Source organism: Ascidia mentula, chromosome 7, assembly GCF_947561715.1.
Source record: "Ascidia mentula chromosome 7, kaAscMent1.1, whole genome shotgun sequence".
NCBI classification, from domain to species: domain Eukaryota; kingdom Metazoa; phylum Chordata; class Ascidiacea; order Phlebobranchia; family Ascidiidae; genus Ascidia; species Ascidia mentula.
This window is the reverse complement of record NC_138572.1, coordinates 499,991-521,166: the sequence shown is the minus strand read 5'-3', so window position 1 is coordinate 521,166 and position 21,176 is coordinate 499,991. Positions and strand designations below refer to the sequence as shown.

At 39.5% G+C, this 21,176-nt stretch overlaps 3 protein-coding genes across 5 annotated transcripts; 1 reads left to right on the top strand and 2 right to left on the bottom strand.

Moving 5' to 3' along the window:
- Positions 1–24: 24 nt before the first annotated feature.
- Positions 25–14,629, top strand: LOC145908085 (uncharacterized). Of its 2 annotated transcripts, none has more exons than XM_082995262.1 (38): positions 25–156; positions 619–713; positions 779–947; positions 1,138–1,305; positions 1,509–1,657; positions 2,167–2,299; positions 2,526–2,593; positions 2,760–2,837; positions 3,075–3,195; positions 3,682–3,837; positions 3,934–4,093; positions 4,267–4,391; positions 4,459–4,559; positions 4,716–4,836; positions 4,910–5,029; positions 5,307–5,450; positions 5,736–5,888; positions 6,227–6,388; positions 6,610–6,722; positions 7,002–7,090; positions 7,164–7,288; positions 7,521–7,673; positions 7,858–8,070; positions 8,416–8,577; positions 8,810–8,922; positions 9,092–9,191; positions 9,485–9,616; positions 10,210–10,389; positions 10,468–10,543; positions 10,611–10,744; positions 10,808–10,917; positions 10,981–11,202; positions 11,285–11,414; positions 11,486–11,632; positions 11,750–11,866; positions 11,956–12,100; positions 13,906–13,952; positions 14,233–14,629. In XM_082995262.1, the coding sequence occupies exons 1-38, from the start codon at positions 102–104 to the stop codon at positions 14,574–14,576; spliced, it is 5,130 nt and encodes a 1,709-aa protein (XP_082851388.1). In that variant the 5' UTR covers positions 25–101; the 3' UTR covers positions 14,577–14,629. The 2 variants fall into 2 exon arrangements, with proteins under 2 accessions (XP_082851388.1, XP_082851389.1); XM_082995263.1 differs by having other exon boundaries at positions 8,810–8,926; positions 9,096–9,191.
- A 1,224-nt stretch (positions 14,630–15,853) lies between these two features.
- LOC145908481 (serotransferrin-like) lies at positions 15,854–18,392 on the bottom strand. The gene is made up of 8 exons (XM_082995776.1): positions 18,264–18,392; positions 17,941–18,092; positions 17,784–17,880; positions 17,445–17,603; positions 17,131–17,302; positions 16,895–17,002; positions 16,633–16,756; positions 15,854–16,450 (listed from the first exon to the last, which is right to left on the bottom strand). Exons 1-8 carry the CDS (start codon positions 18,301–18,303, stop codon positions 16,271–16,273), a joined length of 1,032 nt encoding a protein of 343 aa, XP_082851902.1. The 5' UTR covers positions 18,304–18,392; the 3' UTR covers positions 15,854–16,270.
- Positions 18,393–18,993: 601 nt separating this feature from the next.
- On the bottom strand, positions 18,994–21,135 carry LOC145908783 (uncharacterized). Of its 2 annotated transcripts, none has more exons than XM_082996114.1 (5): positions 20,944–21,135; positions 20,692–20,847; positions 20,413–20,610; positions 19,909–20,250; positions 18,994–19,578 (listed from the first exon to the last, which is right to left on the bottom strand). In XM_082996114.1, the coding sequence occupies exons 1-5, from the start codon at positions 21,111–21,113 to the stop codon at positions 19,065–19,067; spliced, it is 1,380 nt and encodes a 459-aa protein (XP_082852240.1). In that variant the 5' UTR covers positions 21,114–21,135; the 3' UTR covers positions 18,994–19,064. The 2 variants fall into 2 exon arrangements, with proteins under 2 accessions (XP_082852240.1, XP_082852242.1); XM_082996116.1 differs by having other exon boundaries at positions 18,994–19,575.
- Between the last annotated feature and the right edge of the window lie 41 nt (positions 21,136–21,176).

The window sequence follows — 21,176 nt, the reverse complement described above, 5'->3', positions numbered from 1 at the left end:
TAATTACACATGCAAGTATGATGATTGGATGAGAAGGTGGTTATTACATCACAATTAACAAAACCCCTTGGAGTCAACTTGGTTTGTGCGCGAAGTCAAAGATGGCTGAATTCTGGAAATTGTTCATTCACTGTTTTATGTTTTTGCTGGCATTCGGTAAGTTTTTGTGAAGGTTTCTTTTTAAACCAAGTGTTTTTTGTTAACGAAACAGTAGTTTCTTAGGACAGGAGAATCAAGACAGTTTGCAGTGAGAAAATGTTTGCATACGTACGACTTGTATTAATTATTTTAGATATTTTGTCGTATTCAACACAGTCATGTCCTACATAATGTACACAAAAGAAAGTTTTTAGCGTAAGGTTTAAATTCGAGTGTGATTGAAACACCAGTAGTTAGAAGAGAGGGCAGGCGATCAGCTAGTTAAGACGTTTGAACCCAGCTTGGACATAAGTTGTTCACACATGCTAGTGTTGAACCCATTTAGGCAGCTTGGCCGAAAAACACAAAATAAATTTCACACTTTGTGGCTTTCGTCCAAACCAACTTTCAGACACGTTTAGTTATTTTCCTATAATTAAGAATGAGACCGACTTACTTGTATTTTGTTTCCCCTTCAAGGATCTACGTTCCGCATCAGTAACTTCAAATGCAAGGCCAAGAATGACGTCATCAACGTCACGTGGTCAGTTGTTGTCCAATCGCGAGGCGACCTGGTAAACACGCATTTAAACTTACAGTTTGCAAAAACCCTGAAGTCCAACGCATTTATCACTTACAGAATCAAACAGTATCGAATTACGTCATCAGTTGGTACGACCTTGACAACGTGACATCACCGCAATATGAAGGCGAGGATGCCGATGGTAAATCGTTACGTGATCGGTTGTCAGGGCAACTCAACGGTAGAGGATATGACGATTACGGAAACATGATAACGAATATAGGAGGTAAGTTTATTCTTGGGTTATTTCAGCTAAAAAACTGCTTTTGTGAAAGTTTCGTGCAGTTTAATGTCATGGTTTCCTGATCAGGAAATATTCAAAAAAAGAAACTTAAAAACCGAACCAACAACTTCGCAAGCCGCCATAAAGCACTTCAAACCCCCACATACTTTGACTCAAAGCTTTCTTCTTTCAGATAACATTGATCACCGGAAGTTACGTAACAAACGGACTTTCTACATTATCAAAAACTTGCATCCGATGAGATATATTAATGTGGGACTACGTGCAATTCCACGCCCTGACGTCACTGTTGATGACGACAACTGGTACAAAACATGCATAGAGGAAACAGATGAAGGAGGTGAAGTGACAAACAAGAGTAACATGATCATATGTTTTGGGGTTTAGTGTCTTTGCAACACATTAACTGAAGTACTTCCGCAAATAAATTACAGATAACTGTTTACAAATTCGCGTTTGGTTGATGATAAAATAATTCTTTTGTTCAACTTCCTGTTGCAACTGTGATTAATCAGACATAGATGAAATTGTTTATTTCCATAGTTCCGACCCCACCAAGAAATTTGACCGTCCAAGCAATATCCAAATCCAAGGTTATGTTGAAGTGGTTGATGCCAAGATTCACGAACTCCAGGTTTTTGAAGAACTACATTGTACAACATACACCAATCAAGAGAGACAGGATAGTCAACGTAAGCATGAGACCTACATGGTGGTGTTACATATACGGCAACGTAATTGGTTCAAATAATGGTAGTTGTTCCACATAACTTTTTGATACCAAAATCACCAAACAGTCTCACGGGCAACAAAGACTATCAAACAAATGACAAATAACTTGGGGTTTTCCCATGTAACTTCTTCAACACAACGCAGATTGCTTGATAAATGTTTTGGCCCAACTACATTAGGTTGACCTTGTAGTGACATTTCAAATGTGGAGTTAGGGTTTTGCTTCAATGTTATTGCGCCAGTTTAGAGACAAAGCTGCCATTGCGGCAAGCAGCAAATTCCTGGGTGCAGAGAACTGCTATGGAACCCCCTTATTAGATGTTCTACAAAAAGCTCAGTGTCTGTTACGTCATAATTACCAGTCACTAAACATGTAAGTTTTCAAATCACCCCTGTGTTAGTCACCGGCCCTACACTTCTCATAAATACAAATCAATTATACGGAAAAAATCGGTAATTGCTGTTACAGACTACAACACGAGGTTCTGTGGGACGTGCCTACGTCACAGATCTGACGTCACATTTTGTGTATCAGTTCCGAGTGGCTGCGGTCAATTCAAAGTTTACCGGACAGTTCTCAGAGTGGGTTCAACTGCCGTTGGGTGAGATTGATGTTTCTTCATTTGGTGATAATACTTAAACTTGTATGTTTCTGTCATGGCTTGTTAAGTCCGTAAAGTGTATTTGACGATATTAAGGTTTGCTTTACTAAAGTTTAAAGAGAAGAGTGACGTCACAATCCCTTACCACCTAAGGTGTCTCGGTTGTTTTTCACTGAAACAGTTCCTGGGTTGGGAGGAAGTTATTTTTTACGGTTGTTTTTTTTAGACGTGAAGCAAATACATTTTTCTGTTATCTTGAAGAAAAAAGGTCACAAAGCAAAGTTTGAATCATCGGTATAACATTTCCTTATAACTATTGGGTTAACAGTGCATGACACATAAGAATTACGCAAGATTACAATAATCCTCAAGGAAATTAAATACTTTTGATTAATTTGCCTCCAACAATTCCTTCATCGCATGCAGGTGGAATGTTTTAAATGTTGCTATTTATCAACAGTTGAAGAAGGCGATGCCTCTCTCCTATCTCGGCCATGAAGAAGAAAAAGCTCTGAACCTTAACAACGGGAACACCAAAGTAAATGCTTCACTTACTTTAACCATTCATACAGAGCTTTTTCTTTTAATTTAGCCAAAGTCTTCTGCGAGTTAGGTTATTCCCCTCCTATAAACCGAGTTGTAGGGTCAATAAATTAAGGTTAATTTTGCTTTTGATTCGAGGAGCTTTACTTACTGGAAATGCAGATATACCATTAACTCGTTATATTAATATAAACATCCTTGCAAACTCGACATTAACATCGTGTTCTAATAGATTTATTACCACTTGTCGTTCGAGATGGGAGTGAACATAACGAGTCGATTGGTTGAGGATATATTTCAACTACAATGGGTGAAAAAACTTCTGTTCTACGCAGTCAGAATCAAAACATACGGTGACAGCAAAATATTTTATATTTATAGGGAAATGTGGGTTTTAATCCGGATCTGATACTAAGGGTTTAATATTAAATACTCTGTCCATCTAAATTAAATTATACGTTTTACCTTGAAATGGGAAATTAACTATAACCAACAGAACATCCTAAAAAAGAGATTTTGGGACAATTTACCGGTATGCTTTACTCTCAGTAAATACGCATGTTCTGTCACTGAATTAAATTTTGAATAAAATTTGAATAAAACCGAGTCATTATTACACTTCTTTAAGAAACGTCCTACACAAAACCTCTACAAAGCATCGAATAGTTTTTTTGTAATGAAACATTTACGTGCTAAATGGGTCAAAACCATTTTCGTTGAGGTTTCGTTTTCATTTTTTGTTAAACTTAATTGGCAAAGAAAGATTGGAAAACGGTTTCAGTCCGTGATCTTCCACAGTGCAGATTTAACACAAGAAATTATTTTCGGTTCTGATGCAGAAAGCGACCCGTGTGGAAGGAAAGATATCAAATGCGACAAGAAAGCGGTTTGCCTCGACATTATCGGGACGTATAGATGTGAATGCCGAGGAGAAACTATTGATGTTGGTGTGACTGGTTACAGGTTTCCTGGCCTCAAGTGTATGCCAAATACAGGTGGGGAATTACACGGGTTGATTTAAAAAATATCTAAATTATTTGTTGTACGTCCAAAGGAGGACAGAAAAAAATGTGAATTCGTAACTTTTACAGGGCCGCCAACAAGTGTTGCGTTGGAGGTCGTTTCTTCAAACGTTGTGAAGATACGTTTCCGGCGCCCAATAAATAAGGCGGGAAATATATTGAGGTACGAAGTCGAACGAAGATCGCTCTCGGATAAAGATGAAGAACAACAGATAACAGAGGTTTACGGGTAAATGACGTCACAATATTCAATTATGACGCTTAAAGGCAACGCGCGGAAATGACAAACGTGTTTTCAAGGGCGTATATTTCGGTTTTACTGACCCTTGAAATATCACCTCGCAAATTTTTGAATGAACTATGACGTGATAATCTTTACGCGCGCGTTTATTACTTTCGCAGAAAGAATTCACAGTTGTCGGGTGAAGTGGACGAGTTATCGAGTAACTCGGTCTACGAGTTTCGAGTACGAGCCGTCACTGACGTCAAAGAAGGGACGTGGTCACCATGGAAACGCATCACAACAGGTAACGCGAATTTGTATTGGTTGACATCCAGAGGATAGGAAAACACAATCGTATTTTTCCCCCACAGCAATTTACCGTTACAAATTGACCTTCGATTTCACCTTGAAAGAGGAAATAGAAGATTACCAGGTTATTCGGGAGGAAACTCACGGAAGAATCAACCAGTTTGTAAGAAAATACGGTTTCCAAATATATCTGGATTGCAAACTAAACTACAACTTTATAAGTCAGACAATTTGTTTCAATAATTAAGTGTTGTACTTTAACTTCATGGTAAGTAAAGCACAATAACATGACGCTTCATGTTTAAGTTACGGTTGACAGGTTTCCAGTAAAACCAACACGATAAGCGGAGTTTCAGTAACACAACACCAAGTGACGTCATCCAACTTCGTGGGTGACGGAAACGTGAGAGTTCAAAGTATCGTCTTCACCAAACCTCCCAGTCAGTACTTTTACACCACATTTGCAATTACAAAGCTTTAAAAAAAAAAATTAAATCAACGTCATAACGACAGACGCACGATGGGACGGAAACGATTTGCTTCGAACACTTCAAACATCGTTTGAGAAACTATTGGGTACCGGGTTCGATCCCAGCCTCGGCAAGATCGACAGACAATCCATCTTTGTTACGGGTAAGTAAAAATCACGTGATTAGACGGGATTAAAAGCTAATACAATATCTAATCTTACATACACAAATCCGGCTTTGCAAATCTTCAGGATAAACAATGTAGCCAATATAACCGCTGTGAAATTCATCGGCAGACACTTCCAATGTTTCCATAATCATTCTCAGCGAAAAAGAAATTTCACAGCAGTTAAATGGACCATATAATTTGTCCTAAACACAGCAGGATTACAAACGCAGGGTAGTTTGTTCAACTAAACAGTTGTTCTCAAACGTTCCAGATATCAACGAATGCGGAACACCGATGGAGGATTGCCATGGCAACCAGTGCGTCAACCTCCCCGGAACGTTCACATGTCGTTGTCCAAACGGAAACATTGACGTCAGCAAAGATTACCAACGCATGCCCGGGCGAAAATGCCTGAGTGAGTGAAGTTAAACCAAAACTTAATTGTGTCTCATTTATTTAACACCTCATGATCATATACTTGTGTGCCTGCTGTAAAATGAACGAGGCCAACTTCAGAAATATTGGTGTGACTAATTTCAATGTAACAATAGTGTGAGCAGCTGCAACATTTTGATTCGATTTTGGAATGTTTTAAACCCCAAATTCTGTGTGGGCAACGATAAGAGCGACTTCCTCCCTCTGGTCCAATATATTTACCCGCAATATAAAATCTATATATGATAAACGTCACCTTGCTCAGGGTTTGATTCGCCCACGAGTTTCAGCGTTTCTCTCAACGATCCGCGAACAATTTCACTCAGCTGGAAGATTCCGTTCGATATGAAGCAGGAGGAGCTCAACTTCTGGTTCTACATCCAGTGGAGGACAAAAGGAGATCCCTCATCACTTAAATGTAAGTGGTTGACATCAAACACAGGATAACTTACAATGTAAACATGGACAAATGTATTTGGGCATGTGATTTTCAATGTTTTGTTGGTTAAATCACTATTTCCTCTCAGTTTAATGGTGACTATTTAAACAAAAACAGAACAAAAAACAAGATATTTTGATGGTTAATTTAAAACTTCTATTGTATTTTAACGAAATTATTTTGTCTGTTTATCGCATGTTTTTCGTTTTGTCTTATACCTTAGCTAGTAGTCGTAGTTGCCTGAGAAGCAAAAATGTTCACGCTTAAATGTTTGTGTTAATTCATCCAAACAAGAAAGTTCGTATATTTTATCTCAGCGCGTAAAGTCGAGATCGGGGAACGGAATTTCACGTCGCATGATTTCGTGATGACCCAAAGAATCCGAAAGTTGAGAATGAACACAGTTTACGAATGTAGAGTGGCCTCAGCTAATCGACGGAACAATGGATCTTTTACAGCTTGGAAAAGCGTCACAACAAGTATGTTACGTCACAATGAATAAGGTTAAAGGTCTTTGCACAAATGGACAAAATTGAGCAAGTAAGAAGGGTCTTTCCCTTCGGTTAAGCTGTGTAGATTAGAAGTAATTAATTTGCAAAATAAACAATTAAATAAATTACAAAACGCTGAGTAAAACGGGTCATAAACTTCGAAATCACACGTGACCTATCTAATCCGCATATTGATTATTACGTCACAGGTAATTTCATTTACGTTGCGACCTTGAACTTGACCTCGGTGATTTACACCGATAACATGAAAGATCCCAAACACCCGAGGGCGGTAGAGGTTGCTGATTTAGTTCGAAAACTGGTTTGTAACTGACGTCAGTAATTGGATTACGTAACCTAAAAATTATTGTTAATTTTCTGAAACAAATCCTAAGTCGTTTGTTTTACGTTTACTGGTGATGCTCACAAACATGGGCGAAAAATAGTTAAAATAAAAAACTTGTGAAACAAACGACTTGGTATTTATTACATAAGTTGACGATATTTGCGACTAAGTCGTTGTTGGCCATGAAGACAGGATAGTTTGTTGATACAAACTGTTGCATCGCCCTCATTATTTGAAATGGTTTATCACTTTCAGATGGATCGTATCTTGTTGACTCATCTTCAGCAATATATGGCGACTGGCAGAGTTGAATTTAAACCAGGAAACAAATATGGGACTTTCGCGTAAGTTTTTCACGATTCATTATCGTCGATTACGATATAATATCGAATTACAGTTAGGTATATATATGTTTAGTATCGCCAACCTTTTCTTCGAGTCGAAATCAAGAGTTGAAGCTCAGCAGATAAGTCACTTGTTTAAACATAGTACAGTGTACGAAGATCAACTCGGATTGGACATGGACACCATTCTGATAACAGGTTGGCGATTATTAAACTTCATCTTGTCATAGTTTGTTTTGTGGAGAAAAACCTTCAGCATGTTGACAATTTGCAACAATTAACTATTCAATTTCAGATTTTATGTGAACAAAAACGCTTTCAAACCAAATACTTTGTGCGTTGAATATTGCAACAAAACTATTTAACCAGTCCATTCATTTCTGTCTAGTCGTTCTATCTCACCTGACTTTCGTTTGTTCGTAAATTCCAGATTTCAACGAATGCAACACCACGTGGGAAGACTGTTCCGCGCATGCGCAGTGCACCAACTTGGAACCCGGGTACAAATGCACGTGCAAAGATGATTACATCGACCGAAGTAAACATGACAAGCTTCCACCTGGAAGAGTTTGCATGACAGAAGGTATCTGTGACGTCATAGTTGCCATATTTAAATGATAACAGTTTTGTTTTTTTTGCAGTTAGGATATATGTCACACGATTCTAACTACCGCTATTATATAAATATGTAGACGTTAAAAACAAAATGAATGAATGCAACTTGGTGGTGGCAAAAGTTTCAGGCTTGGTTTACCGGGTTTTTGCAGACGAGCTTACAACCACACCGGTTGGGACGGTACCGACAAGAATGACCTTCAGCACAAGGTCAACCACTGAAGCGCCCCCACCACTTCCGGGGGTGGAAATCAAAGCGATTGCGATCGGCCCGAAGATTGCACGACTGACGTGGAAACGCGTGCTGCCACCTAGCGGTGGAAGCGAGGAAAACTTGAATTATGTTTTCCAATATAGAATTAAAAGTAAGTGATTCGGGAAAAATTAAAGACATTTTAGATAAAACGTCATCACGGGGCGTTGAAGGTTCGCACGAAAATGATCAAACCAACATAAAAGTTTTTAAGTTGATGATGTGGCGTTACGCGAAACAAAACAATGTTAATGCAAAAAAAAAACAATTTCTCCAGTGAATTAATGGATTGCCGGCAGTTAGTGAATCCATAAGATATTTTGGTGGCCAAAAAATCAATTAAATGTATTTTTTCTGATGTTTTGCCAATTATTTCAAAATTTCTTACCTTTAACAGTGAAAGACGTTTATGTCGCTTCACGTTTAATTTCCTTTACGTTGAACTTCTACGTTGCAGAGATGGAACAATGGTCTGAAGTGGTTGCAGCCGGAAATCTCGCCTACTTTAACATCGCAAACTTGCGAAGGAATATTTTGTACGAGATGAGAGTAGCCGAAAGATGGAAGGGGGAGTCCCGCATTCACACGTCATTTAGTTTCCCGATACAAGTTAGAATGAGTGAGTCGAGATTCTGGAATAAGTTGGGAAATATGAAGATGCTTTGCAGAAAGAAAAATAAATTTTATTGAAGTACAATTATAGTCGCGTGGTTCGGCCGATGTAATAGTTGGAATATTAAACAAAATAAAGGTTAATTCTTTACTTGTCATAAAATTTACCTTCACAAACTAAACCACTGGCATAGTCTTATATATGGGACCCAGAATAAACCTGATCTTTTACCACGCAGCAACAAAGACCTACCGACTGTACCTCCATCTTCCCTCCGTTGCGTCACCCGGAGTGACGTCATCTGTGACGTCAGAATATTACGAAAACGTGAAGTCGATTTTGACTGACTACGTAAGTTCCAACAGCTGTCAAAAATTGCATTGATTTTGTAAAAGCAAGGAAAGTTTTTAATGAAAACACGATTGATTTGTGTTACGGAGAAACGGCCACCACATGTTATGTTTGAAGGGGGATCGTGGGCGGAAAATACAAAACTAACCATGGATTTGTTTGTAAACAGATAGAAAGGGTTTTCACGAACCAGCAAGTTCTACTGAAGCACGCAAGCGTTGAGTTCGGAAGTGTTGGAGAGGTAAAATTGATGCCACATCCAGATAGAGGTATGATTACCCACTGAACATTGCCACCTGTATTAAGCATACAAAAGTGCTATAACATGGGTTGGCATTATCTATGTTTGTTTTTAAAGCAACCTCATCTTAAACTGCAAAACGGAAAAGTTAAACTGTAGTTTTTATTTTGCGTTAAACATTAAATGAAAAAAATCATTCAACCTTACGCTGCAGACAGTTTGCACACTGTTTCGACCAACCAGGTCTCATCACCTGGTGACTGACGTCAATCCTCTTATTTAAGTATTTTCGTGTAACATATGACGTCATATTATATGCAGGATCTTTGGCTTCGATGTTAATATTCTTTACCGCCCGAAGTACAGGGGTTATTAGTTTGATCAAGAGAGCTTATTTAACCGGGGAGGAAAATGAAAAATCTTCATTTTGGATCCGTTTCTTCAACCTGAACGGTTTGTGATTAGGAAGCGTTTTTCGGTGTAAAAATAACTCATTGAAGGTAGGACTTGCTTAATAGCTGTAGAGGGATCTAGCCCTCGGTTAGGCATTGTCTATTTATCTGCGACAGCAAATTACTTTAGTTGGTGTATATAATGAAACAACAATACTCTTGATTAACGCCAGCAGATTTTATTGTGGAAAATCGATTTCGCTTATGTAAGTTACCATAAGCATCGTCAGTTGACTATGATCAGAGGCTTGTTGCTTCATTATGTAACTCATTAAAGCATGGTGGCTAAATTGGCTCGGAACAAAGGCGCCCTCAAAAAAAAAAGGAAAAATTTGTTTTTAAATTATTTCTGTGTTGCCAATCCTCAGCCCTGATAAGTATGTGTTATAGTTTTTATTTCCACAGGGGGAGCAAATGCCCCCTCGCCCCCCTACGGACGCCCATGACTTGAAGGCTGTTATATTTCATTAAACTTTCACAAACCAAGATTAATTAAAATACGACACCAACTTTACTCTCCGGGGCAAAAATCAAATCCAGTAACTTTTGACGTCATAATGCCAAAATCAAAGTAACAATTACTATTTGTTGCAGACGTGGATGAGTGCATTGTCACGAAATTAAACGATTGTCATTTGTTTGCCGATTGTTCGAACACAAACGGTGATTATCAATGTTCGTGCAAGAAAGGTTACATAGACGGAGGAGGTTTATACTATCTATTGAGAGGAAGACATTGTGTAGCTATGGAACCCCCCACAAGAATTACACCGAGTAATTTCCTACCACTATAACTTGAAACCTAGAATTTAACTAATTTTATTTGTTTTTGATGTTTTTTTTCATATACAGGTAAATCCCTGCCAATGCCTTCAAGCACCATTCAACAGACTTTTACCAATCAACAGCAAATTACCACACAGACAAGGTACAACAGCTGGATAAATAATTACCAACAAACGGTACTCCCGATATAACGTCCAATCCTGCTTCAGGTCAATAATTCAAACGAGAACTTTCTCTTCCGCCACCACGCGGATATCCCGAACAACGAAGAAAGCTATAGTTGTGACGTCATCGTCAGGAGGTTGCCCGAAAGATCAAATGAACGTCACAGGGGTTTGCAAAGGTAAACATGTCGTATTATCCCACATTTACCATTCGCCTGTTCAATACATCTGTGACGTAACAGACGTGTTGAGGTTCTCCGGCGAGATGGTTGTCATGGAGATAAAAGGTGTCAACATATCACAGAGTACCATTATAGGGAAATCACCGGTAAAACGCAGAATCAGTGACGCGGTAAGCAGTCATTATTCCATTATTCGATAGAATTTGACGTTATGTAACATGATGAATTTTTAGTTGCATTTCGCTTTTACGTCATTTCTTGGGAAGAAAACTGTAGTTGACGTCACAACGGAAAGCCTATTGTTACGTAAGAAACTACGCGCTGTTTTTTTACTTGTCCTGGACGCTTCAAATAATGCAAATCGAGTCAAACGACAATTGGATTTCAATTTCAATTTCAATGATCTTATGCAACCGGCTCCCGTTACCACAAAGAAACCACCAGCAATTGTACAAGTGGGAAACGTTCTTACATAGAATACATGTTATGCACGATACGTTAATTGTTTAGTGAACCCAAACTTTGTTTGATTTGCAGAATACCAACTCTCGGGCGCTCCAAGCGGAATTTCAATCTTATTTAAACAAATTATCGCCCCCAGGTGTCGTAACACCGAATAATGACTCGCCAAGTGTGACCTTTGACCCCAAGTACGCCATTGTCAGAGGTACTACGTCTTGCAAACGCAATATTAAAGTTTAGAAATTCTGTTTTCTGAATTCTGTTCTCCGTTTTCAGACGTAAAAGAATGCAAATCGTTGAAAATAATGACTGATTGTGACGTAAAAATGGCGATTTGTATCGACACAGAAGGTTCATTCACGTGTCACTGTAAACCGTTTATGAAGGACAAAAAACCGGAGAGACCCGGCAGGTTTTGCATAGGTGGGATAATTAAATTAAACCCAATGCTTATTCTTTATAATTTTACTTCGTAAGACAATGAGATATTTTGTAACAACAAAACTCTTCACTTACTTTCTGACTGTTGGATTTGATCAGATCAGTGCAAGCCGAGTCCTTGTTACAACGGAGGAGCGTGCCGTCCTTTGCCGGATGTTGGAGAGCCGCAGTGTATTTGTACGGATGAATACAAAGGAGATTTCTGTCAAATAAAAAGTAAAGTTGTCATTATGACAATTGAGAAAAATAGTTGTTTTGAAGCACGCACCTTACATTATATTGTAACAATGCTTATTGTGTCATAGAACCGGAAGAAAATGGTGAAAACACAGTGATGATAGCGCTCCTAGCGGTGGGAGGGGCGTTGTTTGTGGTGATGATTGGTTTAATTGCGACCTGCTTCGCGCACAGAAGGAATAGAAGGAGGAAACGGCGGGAAATGGAGGAAAGGTAGGAATCAGAGGGTACTGGCATTTAGAAATGCAATGAATGTTTTTTGGGCATTTTTAGTAAACTGGGGGTTTAAGATTTACGTTTATAAAATTTAACTTTACGTTTATAGAACATTTGGCCTGTTTCATTGTTGAAACTAAATCTAAAAACTTCCAACGAGACGGAGCGTCCGCAAGGTTAAAAAAAAATGTTTTTTGGAACAATTTATCTATTGATTGCAAAAAGGGTTACACAGCCGCAAATGATTAAAGTTTAAAATCGGTTGGAGTCTATTAAACTTGCGATAGCTTTAGCATTTGCACCGTGTAATTGACGATCAGGATGGGATAGAAACACGATAGTGTGGTGTGGACTATTTCGTTCCTCCATACATATGGCACGGTGTATTATACATTTGTTTGTGTTAGTTGGCATTGGGACTAAACAGTTATACGGACAGGTGCAGAAAGCAGCGGCAGTTGTGACATGATATCTGGAACATATGTCACGTGTGACAACATTACAGCTTTGCCCTCGTATAAATGCTCACACAGCTCAAACAAATTACACTCCGCAGTATATCAGAAATTATGTTTGTCTCAGTAAAGCAGGGTTTCATTAAAAAACTTGAAGTTTGGCTTGTGTTCGCTCGCCATTTTTAGCGGATGAGAGGAGGGGTACAGGCCATTGATCGTTACAGTAGGGGCCACGAAGCACAAAAGTTTGAAAAGCACTGATTTTAAAAGATCGTTTGGTCGTACCAGTTTTGTATAAAACTCCCGCTGTTATTTACATTTAGCAACTTCTTCGATAAGTCTAAATAAAAATGGCAGAGAATGCAGTGTGTTGGGTGCTAATTATTGTTACGTCACTACATCTATTGATGATGCTTCTGTACGTCATAAAAGGGAAACTAAACTGGCTCGATTCAGTCTCTTTCGTGTGTCTTGGTGCTACTTTGGTGAGGTTAATTAGCATTGCAACCTTACAAAACAATACTGACATCACGGACATGGAGTGTGAGACGCATGACGTCATATGGCATACGACAGGTCACCTATGTTCGTTGTTGACTTACGTCAGTTTGTGGCGTCAACATTTCCGTAGAGTGAAAATGGTGCTTCTTTATCCGGGAGAAGAAAAGCTGGTTATCCTGGTGTCGTGGATATCTTGCGCTGTGACGGTCTGGAGCAAGTTGTTTCTGTTTTTGTACACGAGAATGAACGAAGGAATGACCTTGAACGGTGGTGTTTGTGCGCAACGATATTACATCATTGGCTGGGCGTACAAAGAGATTGTGTGGAAATGCATTGCCGGCTTGGTCTACTTTTCAACCTTCTCCCTATTGGCTATTACGTTTCACGTGACAGTTAGCGCGGGAACTCGATTCGCTTCCAACGACATGGCAACCACAGATACATTTATTGAAGCCAAACGAAGTCGCTATATTATTGCGTCATATTTACTGCTTGATACGTCATTTAACATCGCCCCAATTACGTTCTACAGTGGTGGTGGAGATTTTATACCATGGGCGGTATGGAAGAGCAGTGTTATGGTTGTGAACAACCTAATGGTCACTGCAAATTATAAGGACTGGAAAGTTAGGTTTCTTCCGCTTCTGGAAAGGGTACAGTAGCCGTTATTTCTGCACTCATAGTTTTAGTATTTTCAAACCCAAATGACAAAACTACAGTGCAAATGTATATTTACATTAATTTACTATAACGGTTGACACGTGGCCTTTTGAGAAACTAAATCTTGCTATTGCAACGTTACTTCCCCTACCAATAGCAACTGAACACGTTTTTATTTATTTCCAGTAATGACGGGATTGGAGATCCAAGCGACAAGGGACAACCATACATAAGTAAGTTCATTGTGCCGATAAGTTTGCTCAAGGGTGTTTGGTGGAAGTACCCTTGCCTTACGCGCATATAATGCAACCGTCAAAAAAATATGCACTTCCTAGGGCAGTTATGCTGTGAAAATATTTATGATAAATCCATACATAGCAGGCTGCGCAACAAAGGTTTCGCATTTCTGTTGCCATGCAACGTTTTTTTTTAAATCATGCGATTGATTCTTGGTCAATTGTGTGAAAACATACTAGGAGTTTATCATGAAATATTAACAACTCTGATCTGCAGCACAAAACAGACCCAAAAGACCCTACCTTGCAAAAACCGAAGTCATCCGAACCAATCCGATCAGAACTGACGTCATGCCGAATAACGTCACGAATCATGAAATTCCGCCTTTCATTCCGACGCGCACGACGTCACTGAGACCCAGACCGGCCCCAAGACAGCAATCGTTGACGTCACAAATTCGTCCAAGTGCAAGGTTGCCTAATGACGTAACAAACAAAAGAACTACGTCATACGAAAATACAGTTCTGACGTCACGAAACTCTACGTCACGCTTAAGCAGTATCAGTTCGTCATCGTTCGAATCGGATTACGAAACTGATTATGATGACGAAACTAAATAAACTCATAAACTTTAATGCTTGCAGTGAATTCTGCGTTTTTGTGACGGTTGTAATCGAACTCCCACAAATAAAATATATATTTTGTACCAAATGTTGGTGGTTGGTTTAAGACAAAGAACGATTAGTGCTCGGTCAGTCGGAATGAATTCCAACGTGCAGAATGTTTTAACGTCAAATATTCACAGGAAGAATATATGGCGGCACTCGAAATGAAAATGCATAATTATTGACAACAAAAACTATAACTACGTTTGGCGTGATTTGGACGGTTTTCTAAACCTTAACAACTACACTGATTTCTTGTACACATAGAGATTAACACTTACTTGTCTGGAGAAGAATATCATACTTGACACGAGGTTGCACTGCAGTTAGTCGCAATACATGCGTTCCTTACACCACAGCTACAAACAACTGCTGCCTACAAAGTTCGATAAAACGAGAAACTATTGTTACGTAAACAAACACGTATTGATCAGAGAGTTTTGCGTCAGAGCAACACGTTTATCTGACTATTGCAACAGGAAAACTGCAAGCTATCGAAGAATTTTAGTCAAACCAACTAAAATAGCAAACCTACTGCTGAAAAACAATTCCACTGCCCAGTACTAGAGGCGTCTGCAGCCCTGTAACCTTCGACGAACTGCTAAAAGCCAGACAAACTGATTGCGTGGATCATGCTAAAGGCATCATTTGCACGCTACACCTTTACTTGGTCTTGCGACACGGACCAATTCCAATTTTTTTTTAAACAAATGGATTTGCATTAAATCTTTGTTATTCAATGTTATTTTTCGTGACGTCCCTGCAGGTTTAGTGAGGTAACAGTTATGTATTTGATGCTAGACAGGTAAAAATCTTGGTTATTATTATGCCTTGAGAAGGTTAAAGGGTCAAAATACTTACGGTTTATTCCACGCTGCTAAATTTCCTGAAAAATTGCAACACTTTATGATATTCACAACTGTCACTAAACTTTGTTTCAATTTTTCCAAATTTAGTTCAAACACAAACAAACTTTTCTCGAAACTTCTTCGCTCAAAGCGGGCAATTTTAGAAACACCTGTGATTGGCTGATTTTGTCACGCTTCGTTAAACGTCATGAAAATAATTAAAAAAAAATTATGCGAAGAAAGGTATTCGTAAAAAAAAGTTATAATCACTTTTCAGTCGTCCTAATGAAAAGCGCAAAAATTTACCTATTGGTGAATAGTGTAACCGCTAATAACCGTAGACGTAAAAGTATTTTTACATCTTGCATTTTACCGCACTACAAATTGTATGTAAAATTTTATTCTTTTGAAGATGACGCAGCAAGCATAAAGAATAGAATGCCAGGCACAACAGTCGCAAAAGCGAACAATGGTCAGATATAAGAGGAAAAGCCAGCGGAGGGTGTGAACTGAATTTGAAAACACTACACTGCCCTTAAGCTAGCGAAAAACACTTTACTGCATGAGTGATTATAGATTACTCACAAAAACTTTACTGCATGAGTGATTATAGATTACTCACAAAAACTTTACTGCATGAGTGATTATAGATTACTCACAAAAACTTTACTGCATGAGTGATTATATTAAAGTTATATAAGATTAAAGTTATTGACAAGTTAACCAACAACACATTAAAAAAGACTGATGAAAAGTCGTGATATGGGTTTTCCATGGCGAGCACAAACGTAAAAAACCATTTTAGTTGCAATCCGGGTGGTTTTGGTGGTTAGGGTTTTGCAGAGCGTAAATGTTGCAGAAATATTCGTGGCCCACAAACTCAACCGGATCCACTATCCCCGTGTTCATGAATTTGATCATCTTCGAACCCCAGAGCAGGTTTTTTCCTCCGAATGTTGTGAAAAGAGTACCAAGGGCTCTCTAGCACATAAATATTCGTGTTGAATAATTTTCCATGGTGGTTTATACTCCAAGAAAGCATATTATTAACATAGATTACAATTCAAAAACAGGAAATTCAATATCTTGAATAATTTGGCCAGAGGTTTCGGTAACACAAAAGCTGATAAAAAGGTCTTGCTTTTACAACATTCCAAGATTACCTGTGCATTGTTAAGAGTTTGATAAACAGTTAATGCATCGTCGGCACTCGTTTGTTTTCTCATCACCACAGCGTGAGACGGTACTTTCCCCATGGTGCAACCTGCCCATTCTTCGATATGCGCGCTGAAAAATAACAAGAGTTTAAAAATATAATACATTCACCCTGATCAACTACGGTGCCTCTTTACATGGGCAGGCCCCGATTTAATCATATCGAAAAAAAGCACTTGAAAAAACACAAACAAACCGCAGAACTCTCACCTTTTGGGGTTCCCCGGGCAAAGCAGCTTGTATTCACTCCTGTGTTGTGCTTTGAGGGCGGCGAGATGGCTGACAAACGCAACCTCGCCCTTGCCGTCTTGCAGGCACCTGGGATTAACTCGCGGGTATTAAAATAAGGTACAACATCCAAAAAGTGTAAAGTTTTCACAGGGGGTCTTGTGATTACGTCATTCACCAGCCTAAAAACTTAAAAACCTTAACACCGTTAATTGTACCTCAGTGCACCGTCGTAACCATAGTAACGTTCGTCTTGGTCACGTTCGCACACGTGACCACCTTTTGTATCACCGACGCATAGTTTGCACCATTTGGAGAATTCGCTATCAGGCAGAAGTGTTTGGTAAGTGGCTACGTTCGCTCCAGGGGCGCAGCTAGCATTGAAGAGAGCTAAAACATAAATACGATTTCAAACACATACGGTTTTCGCCCCAGATTCTATTTATTGAGTTGAAACTTTTTAACAACTGAATGAAAAACAATTAAAAAACATTAATATTTTTCAAACCCCGATGTGGTAAAAAGTACTCACCAGGATCATGTTGATTTCTATAAAGCCATCCGATTGGCATATTCCAACCAGCGGTCTTACCAACTCCTGTATGACATGTTTTAGCGCCGCCAAGGTTGTCCAAGGTCAAATTTTCTCGGGCAGTCATTTTCGCCACAGCAACCGCATAATAACTTGCGTCTGGATGATAAATATTTGTTTTCTGTTCTTTTTGTTGACCTCACACATTGAAAGCAACGTAACAAGTTTCGCTTTAAAGACTTGATGTATACACACACATTTATATGCATTACAATACATGTGCTAACGTCCAGTTATAAAATCAAATGACAAAATAGCAGAATGCTGTCCTTTACTTACCGCCATTTCCATAATCTTCCGCTGCAACAACATTGATTACATCACGATATGCAAATACGTCACCGCCGTCAAGATCGATAACGTCTGCCTGATTATTCTGTTCAAAATTTGTTGGTGTAAGAAAATAATTTTGTTGATGAAACAAACGGTCAAATACCTCAATTTTAATCATGCAGTCGTGTGTTCCTTCTCCAAGCACGCAATCGAACTTAAAGACAATTTGTCCCCGGACTCTATGAAAACGAAATGTCCGGCATTTTTCAAATTCTGCGTTGGATTTGCAGCACCATCGATATGCAGAAGAAATGTCTGGAACGAAGAAATTAATTATGTGCCGTCCAACAACGACAATTATCATTTATTTGCCACGTTTTCCAATAATTACATATTATAACAATAGTAGCATCACATAAGGTTTGTAGCTTCTTCTTCCATATATGTTTATGAAAAACATGTACTGTAGTTTAAACATTAACCCACCACAAATAAATGCCAGTGTGATCAAACACAGGAACTTCATCGTTGCTTTGTTTCGTCACAGATAGAAGACAATCACCAACTAATGGTTTGGTGACCTACCCTTCCACCATTTAAAGAAATCAACGCGAAAACACAAAAAAAGTCGTACCGGTTCGCCCCATATATGGAAAGAACTTCTGCAAATCGCAACCTTGTTTCCGAAATCACATGAAATCATCTCGTGTTTCATTGATTGCCTGCAATTGCCCATATGAGTTTCCTGTAGTGCTGAAAATACGAAACCTTGAAAGCCGACCATGTGAAATTGCATGGAATTTTGTTGGTAGAAAACAGAAGTCCCTGCATCTCGTTTAATTGTTGTAATCGATTGCTAGCAAGAGAAACTAGTTGCTGCAATAGATGATGGACTTTGACAATCGCGGCAGTTGTATATTTTAATGTGTTTGTTACGTCATCATATGTTGCTATCATATGCTGCTTTGCGTTCACTGCCATGGATGAACCCACATGACCCTATATTATAAATCACCCCCTGTCTACCGACTCTTGCCCTGCATGTTGAACTTCAGACCCTCGTTGTTTGTTCAACAGTGCAACCCTGCAGGCCATACGCTTAACCCGGGCTGCAACAGTTCAACCCGAGCCATGCGCTTGAATACAGGAAACTATTCGAGTCGTTTAAGCTTCCTGAAAATCCGTTTGGAACAAACAGGAAAATATAAATCACGAATGACGCCGGCAATCTTGTTTCGATTTCAAAACTGGGAAACTTTGGCGAAAAACAAAGAAATGGCGATCGTTCTAGAATCGGAGTTGTTCGTTTTTGTTGTAAATCGCGTATTTCACTTTGATGAACGCGATCCACCTTCTACGCGTGCAATACAGAATGATACCAAACAACAATACTATTGTGACGTAAACAAAGCCAAACAATGCAGAACTACTATGAACAACCAAATCACGATAAGCGTCGACTTTTGCCAAATGCTGGATTTTCATTTTTCCAGAACTCGCCGATTGGCGATTCCCAAGACTTGTTACCGCCCTCACGCGGTGATTATACTGGTCAGTGACGTATAACATCTTGTTGACGTCATCGAATACGATGTGTGTGGGGTGATAAAATTGAGCATCGAGACCCACGGCGTCGCGGGTTCCATAGCTGATTCCACCGGCCAGGACGTCCAGGGAGAAGTCTCTTAGTGACAACATGCTGATGCAATTGTTCCCGAACTCGACGATGTAAAGCACTTTGTTGTCCCGATCCAACGCCAGGCCCTCAGGGTAGTGAAGTGCAGCAGCATGCGGTGACCTTCTAGATATATTCTTAACGTTAGTAGCGCACAAGAGCACACGGCATAGTATTCATATTTGTTTGAGGAAATTTGGTGGACGACCGATCAATATTCCAAGATGAAAACGTTATCGGGATTTCCGGTCTAAATAACATGGGTTCGAATCCCGGTGTGGTCAAAAAGCGGAAGTTAAGCAAAAACTTGAGCCAAATCTACAACTTGCTTCTGGTTTTTACAGCGAAGTGACCGCTTTCCTTTCTTTTTTTATGCACGAGACGAAAATATGCGGGTTGTGGTTGCACAAGTATTTTATCGTAATCTGCGCGAAGCTCTGATTGGTTCAAACTCACCTGTACGCCACCTTCCTCTCGGAGATCGACCCCGCCTTTCCGTTGCCAAGCAACGTTTTAACAGTGCCCTTCTTGTAGTCGATCAAGCGTATCGCGTGGTTGTAGTGATCGGAAACGTACATGACGTCATCGATGGCGTCATAAACAAGACTGGTGGGATGCTTCCATTTCGCTGTAGCGAGCGGGCCGTCCTGTAACCCTTCCATATCCGGACCACCAGTGATTGTGACGGTTTTTTTGGTCCTCACCAAAGGAATTAAGCGGATTGCATGATTATCCGTGTCGGCAGCGTACAGTGCGTTTTTTGAAGGTGCGATCGCCAGGCCTTGTGGATTGTTGAAACTGAATAACAGATTACGTTGGGCGATATCAAAATTGTTAGAAAACTTTCCAACTTTCCATTCCAAGTTTGTTAACTGTTATTTTATCATGTTTTATAATGAAAATACAATTTACCACCAGCATTAATTATGTATGATCAAATTAAAAGCTTGAGGTGCTTACAGAGCTTTTGCAGGAACATTATCCACATGGCCGGAATTTCCATTTCCAGCGAAAGTCGTCACCAGGTTGGTGAAAATATCTATAACCCTGATTACGTTGTTGCCACTATCGGCGACAAAGAGCTTGTTTTCATCAGAGTTCATCACCATTCCAGCTGAGTGGAAAAAGTTGGCATCCGTCCCTTCTCCGTCTTTGTACCTGATAACACGACCATGCTTAGATTACAATACAAAGGTTAAATGGAAATTAAAGGGAATTGTAGCGAATTATTGATCTCACCCTTGAGTTGAGCCAGCTATGGTTGTGGCCATGTCAGATTTCATATCGATTTTACGAATTCTGTCGTTACTTCCGGTCACCTCCGGACATCCGCAATCGGCGACGTAGAGCGACTTCCGCTTCCGGTCAAAGGCAATTCCCCAAGGATAATTAAACCTGCACCAAATAAAATCGCACAGAAATATTATTATAATCTTGACTATTTGTACGCAATATTCTACATCTTAAACACATAGTCTGACGTCACAATACCGCGATTGTCCAAGAGTTCCGTCGACTGACGTTGGTCCTTCCGTGCACGTGTCCACGTGACCAATATGGGGAAATCCCCCGCCCGCTACGGTTGTGACAATTCCTTCCATTCCTGACGTCACAGAAATCAACAGGCAGCACGTGACTGCTATTACTATGGCAACTGACATTTCTACACGTATTGATGGCAACCTGTCTGAGAATAAGAGGCACGGTTTACGCACAAGTCATCA

Bases quoted from the DNA above. Each gene is read 5' to 3' on its own strand.
- LOC145908085 (XM_082995262.1), top strand. From the start codon at position 102: ATGGCTGAATTCTGGAAATTGTTCATTCACTGTTTTATGTTTTTGCTG. The intron at 8,923-9,091 runs GTAAGTTCCAAC...GTTTGTAAACAG, and splicing joins AGTCGATTTTGACTGACTAC to ATAGAAAGGGTTTTCACGAA. The intron at 11,203-11,284 runs GTGGGAAACGTT...TTTGATTTGCAG, and splicing joins AACCACCAGCAATTGTACAA to AATACCAACTCTCGGGCGCT.
- LOC145908481 (XM_082995776.1), bottom strand. From the start codon at position 18,303: ATGAAGTTCCTGTGTTTGATCACACTGGCATTTATTTGTG. The intron at 18,093-18,263 runs GTGGGTTAATGT...TCTTCGTTCCAG, and splicing joins CACACTGGCATTTATTTGTG to ACATTTCTTCTGCATATCGA. The intron at 16,451-16,632 runs GTAATCTTGGAA...TTTATGTGCTAG, and splicing joins AAACTCTTAACAATGCACAG to AGAGCCCTTGGTACTCTTTT.
- LOC145908783 (XM_082996114.1), bottom strand. From the start codon at position 21,113: ATGTCAGTTGCCATAGTAATAGCAGTCACGTGCTGCCTGTTGATTTCT. The intron at 20,251-20,412 runs GTAAGCACCTCA...TCTGTTATTCAG, and splicing joins AATGTTCCTGCAAAAGCTCT to TTTCAACAATCCACAAGGCC. The intron at 19,579-19,908 runs GTGAGTTTGAAC...GAATATATCTAG, and splicing joins GAGAGGAAGGTGGCGTACAG to AAGGTCACCGCATGCTGCTG.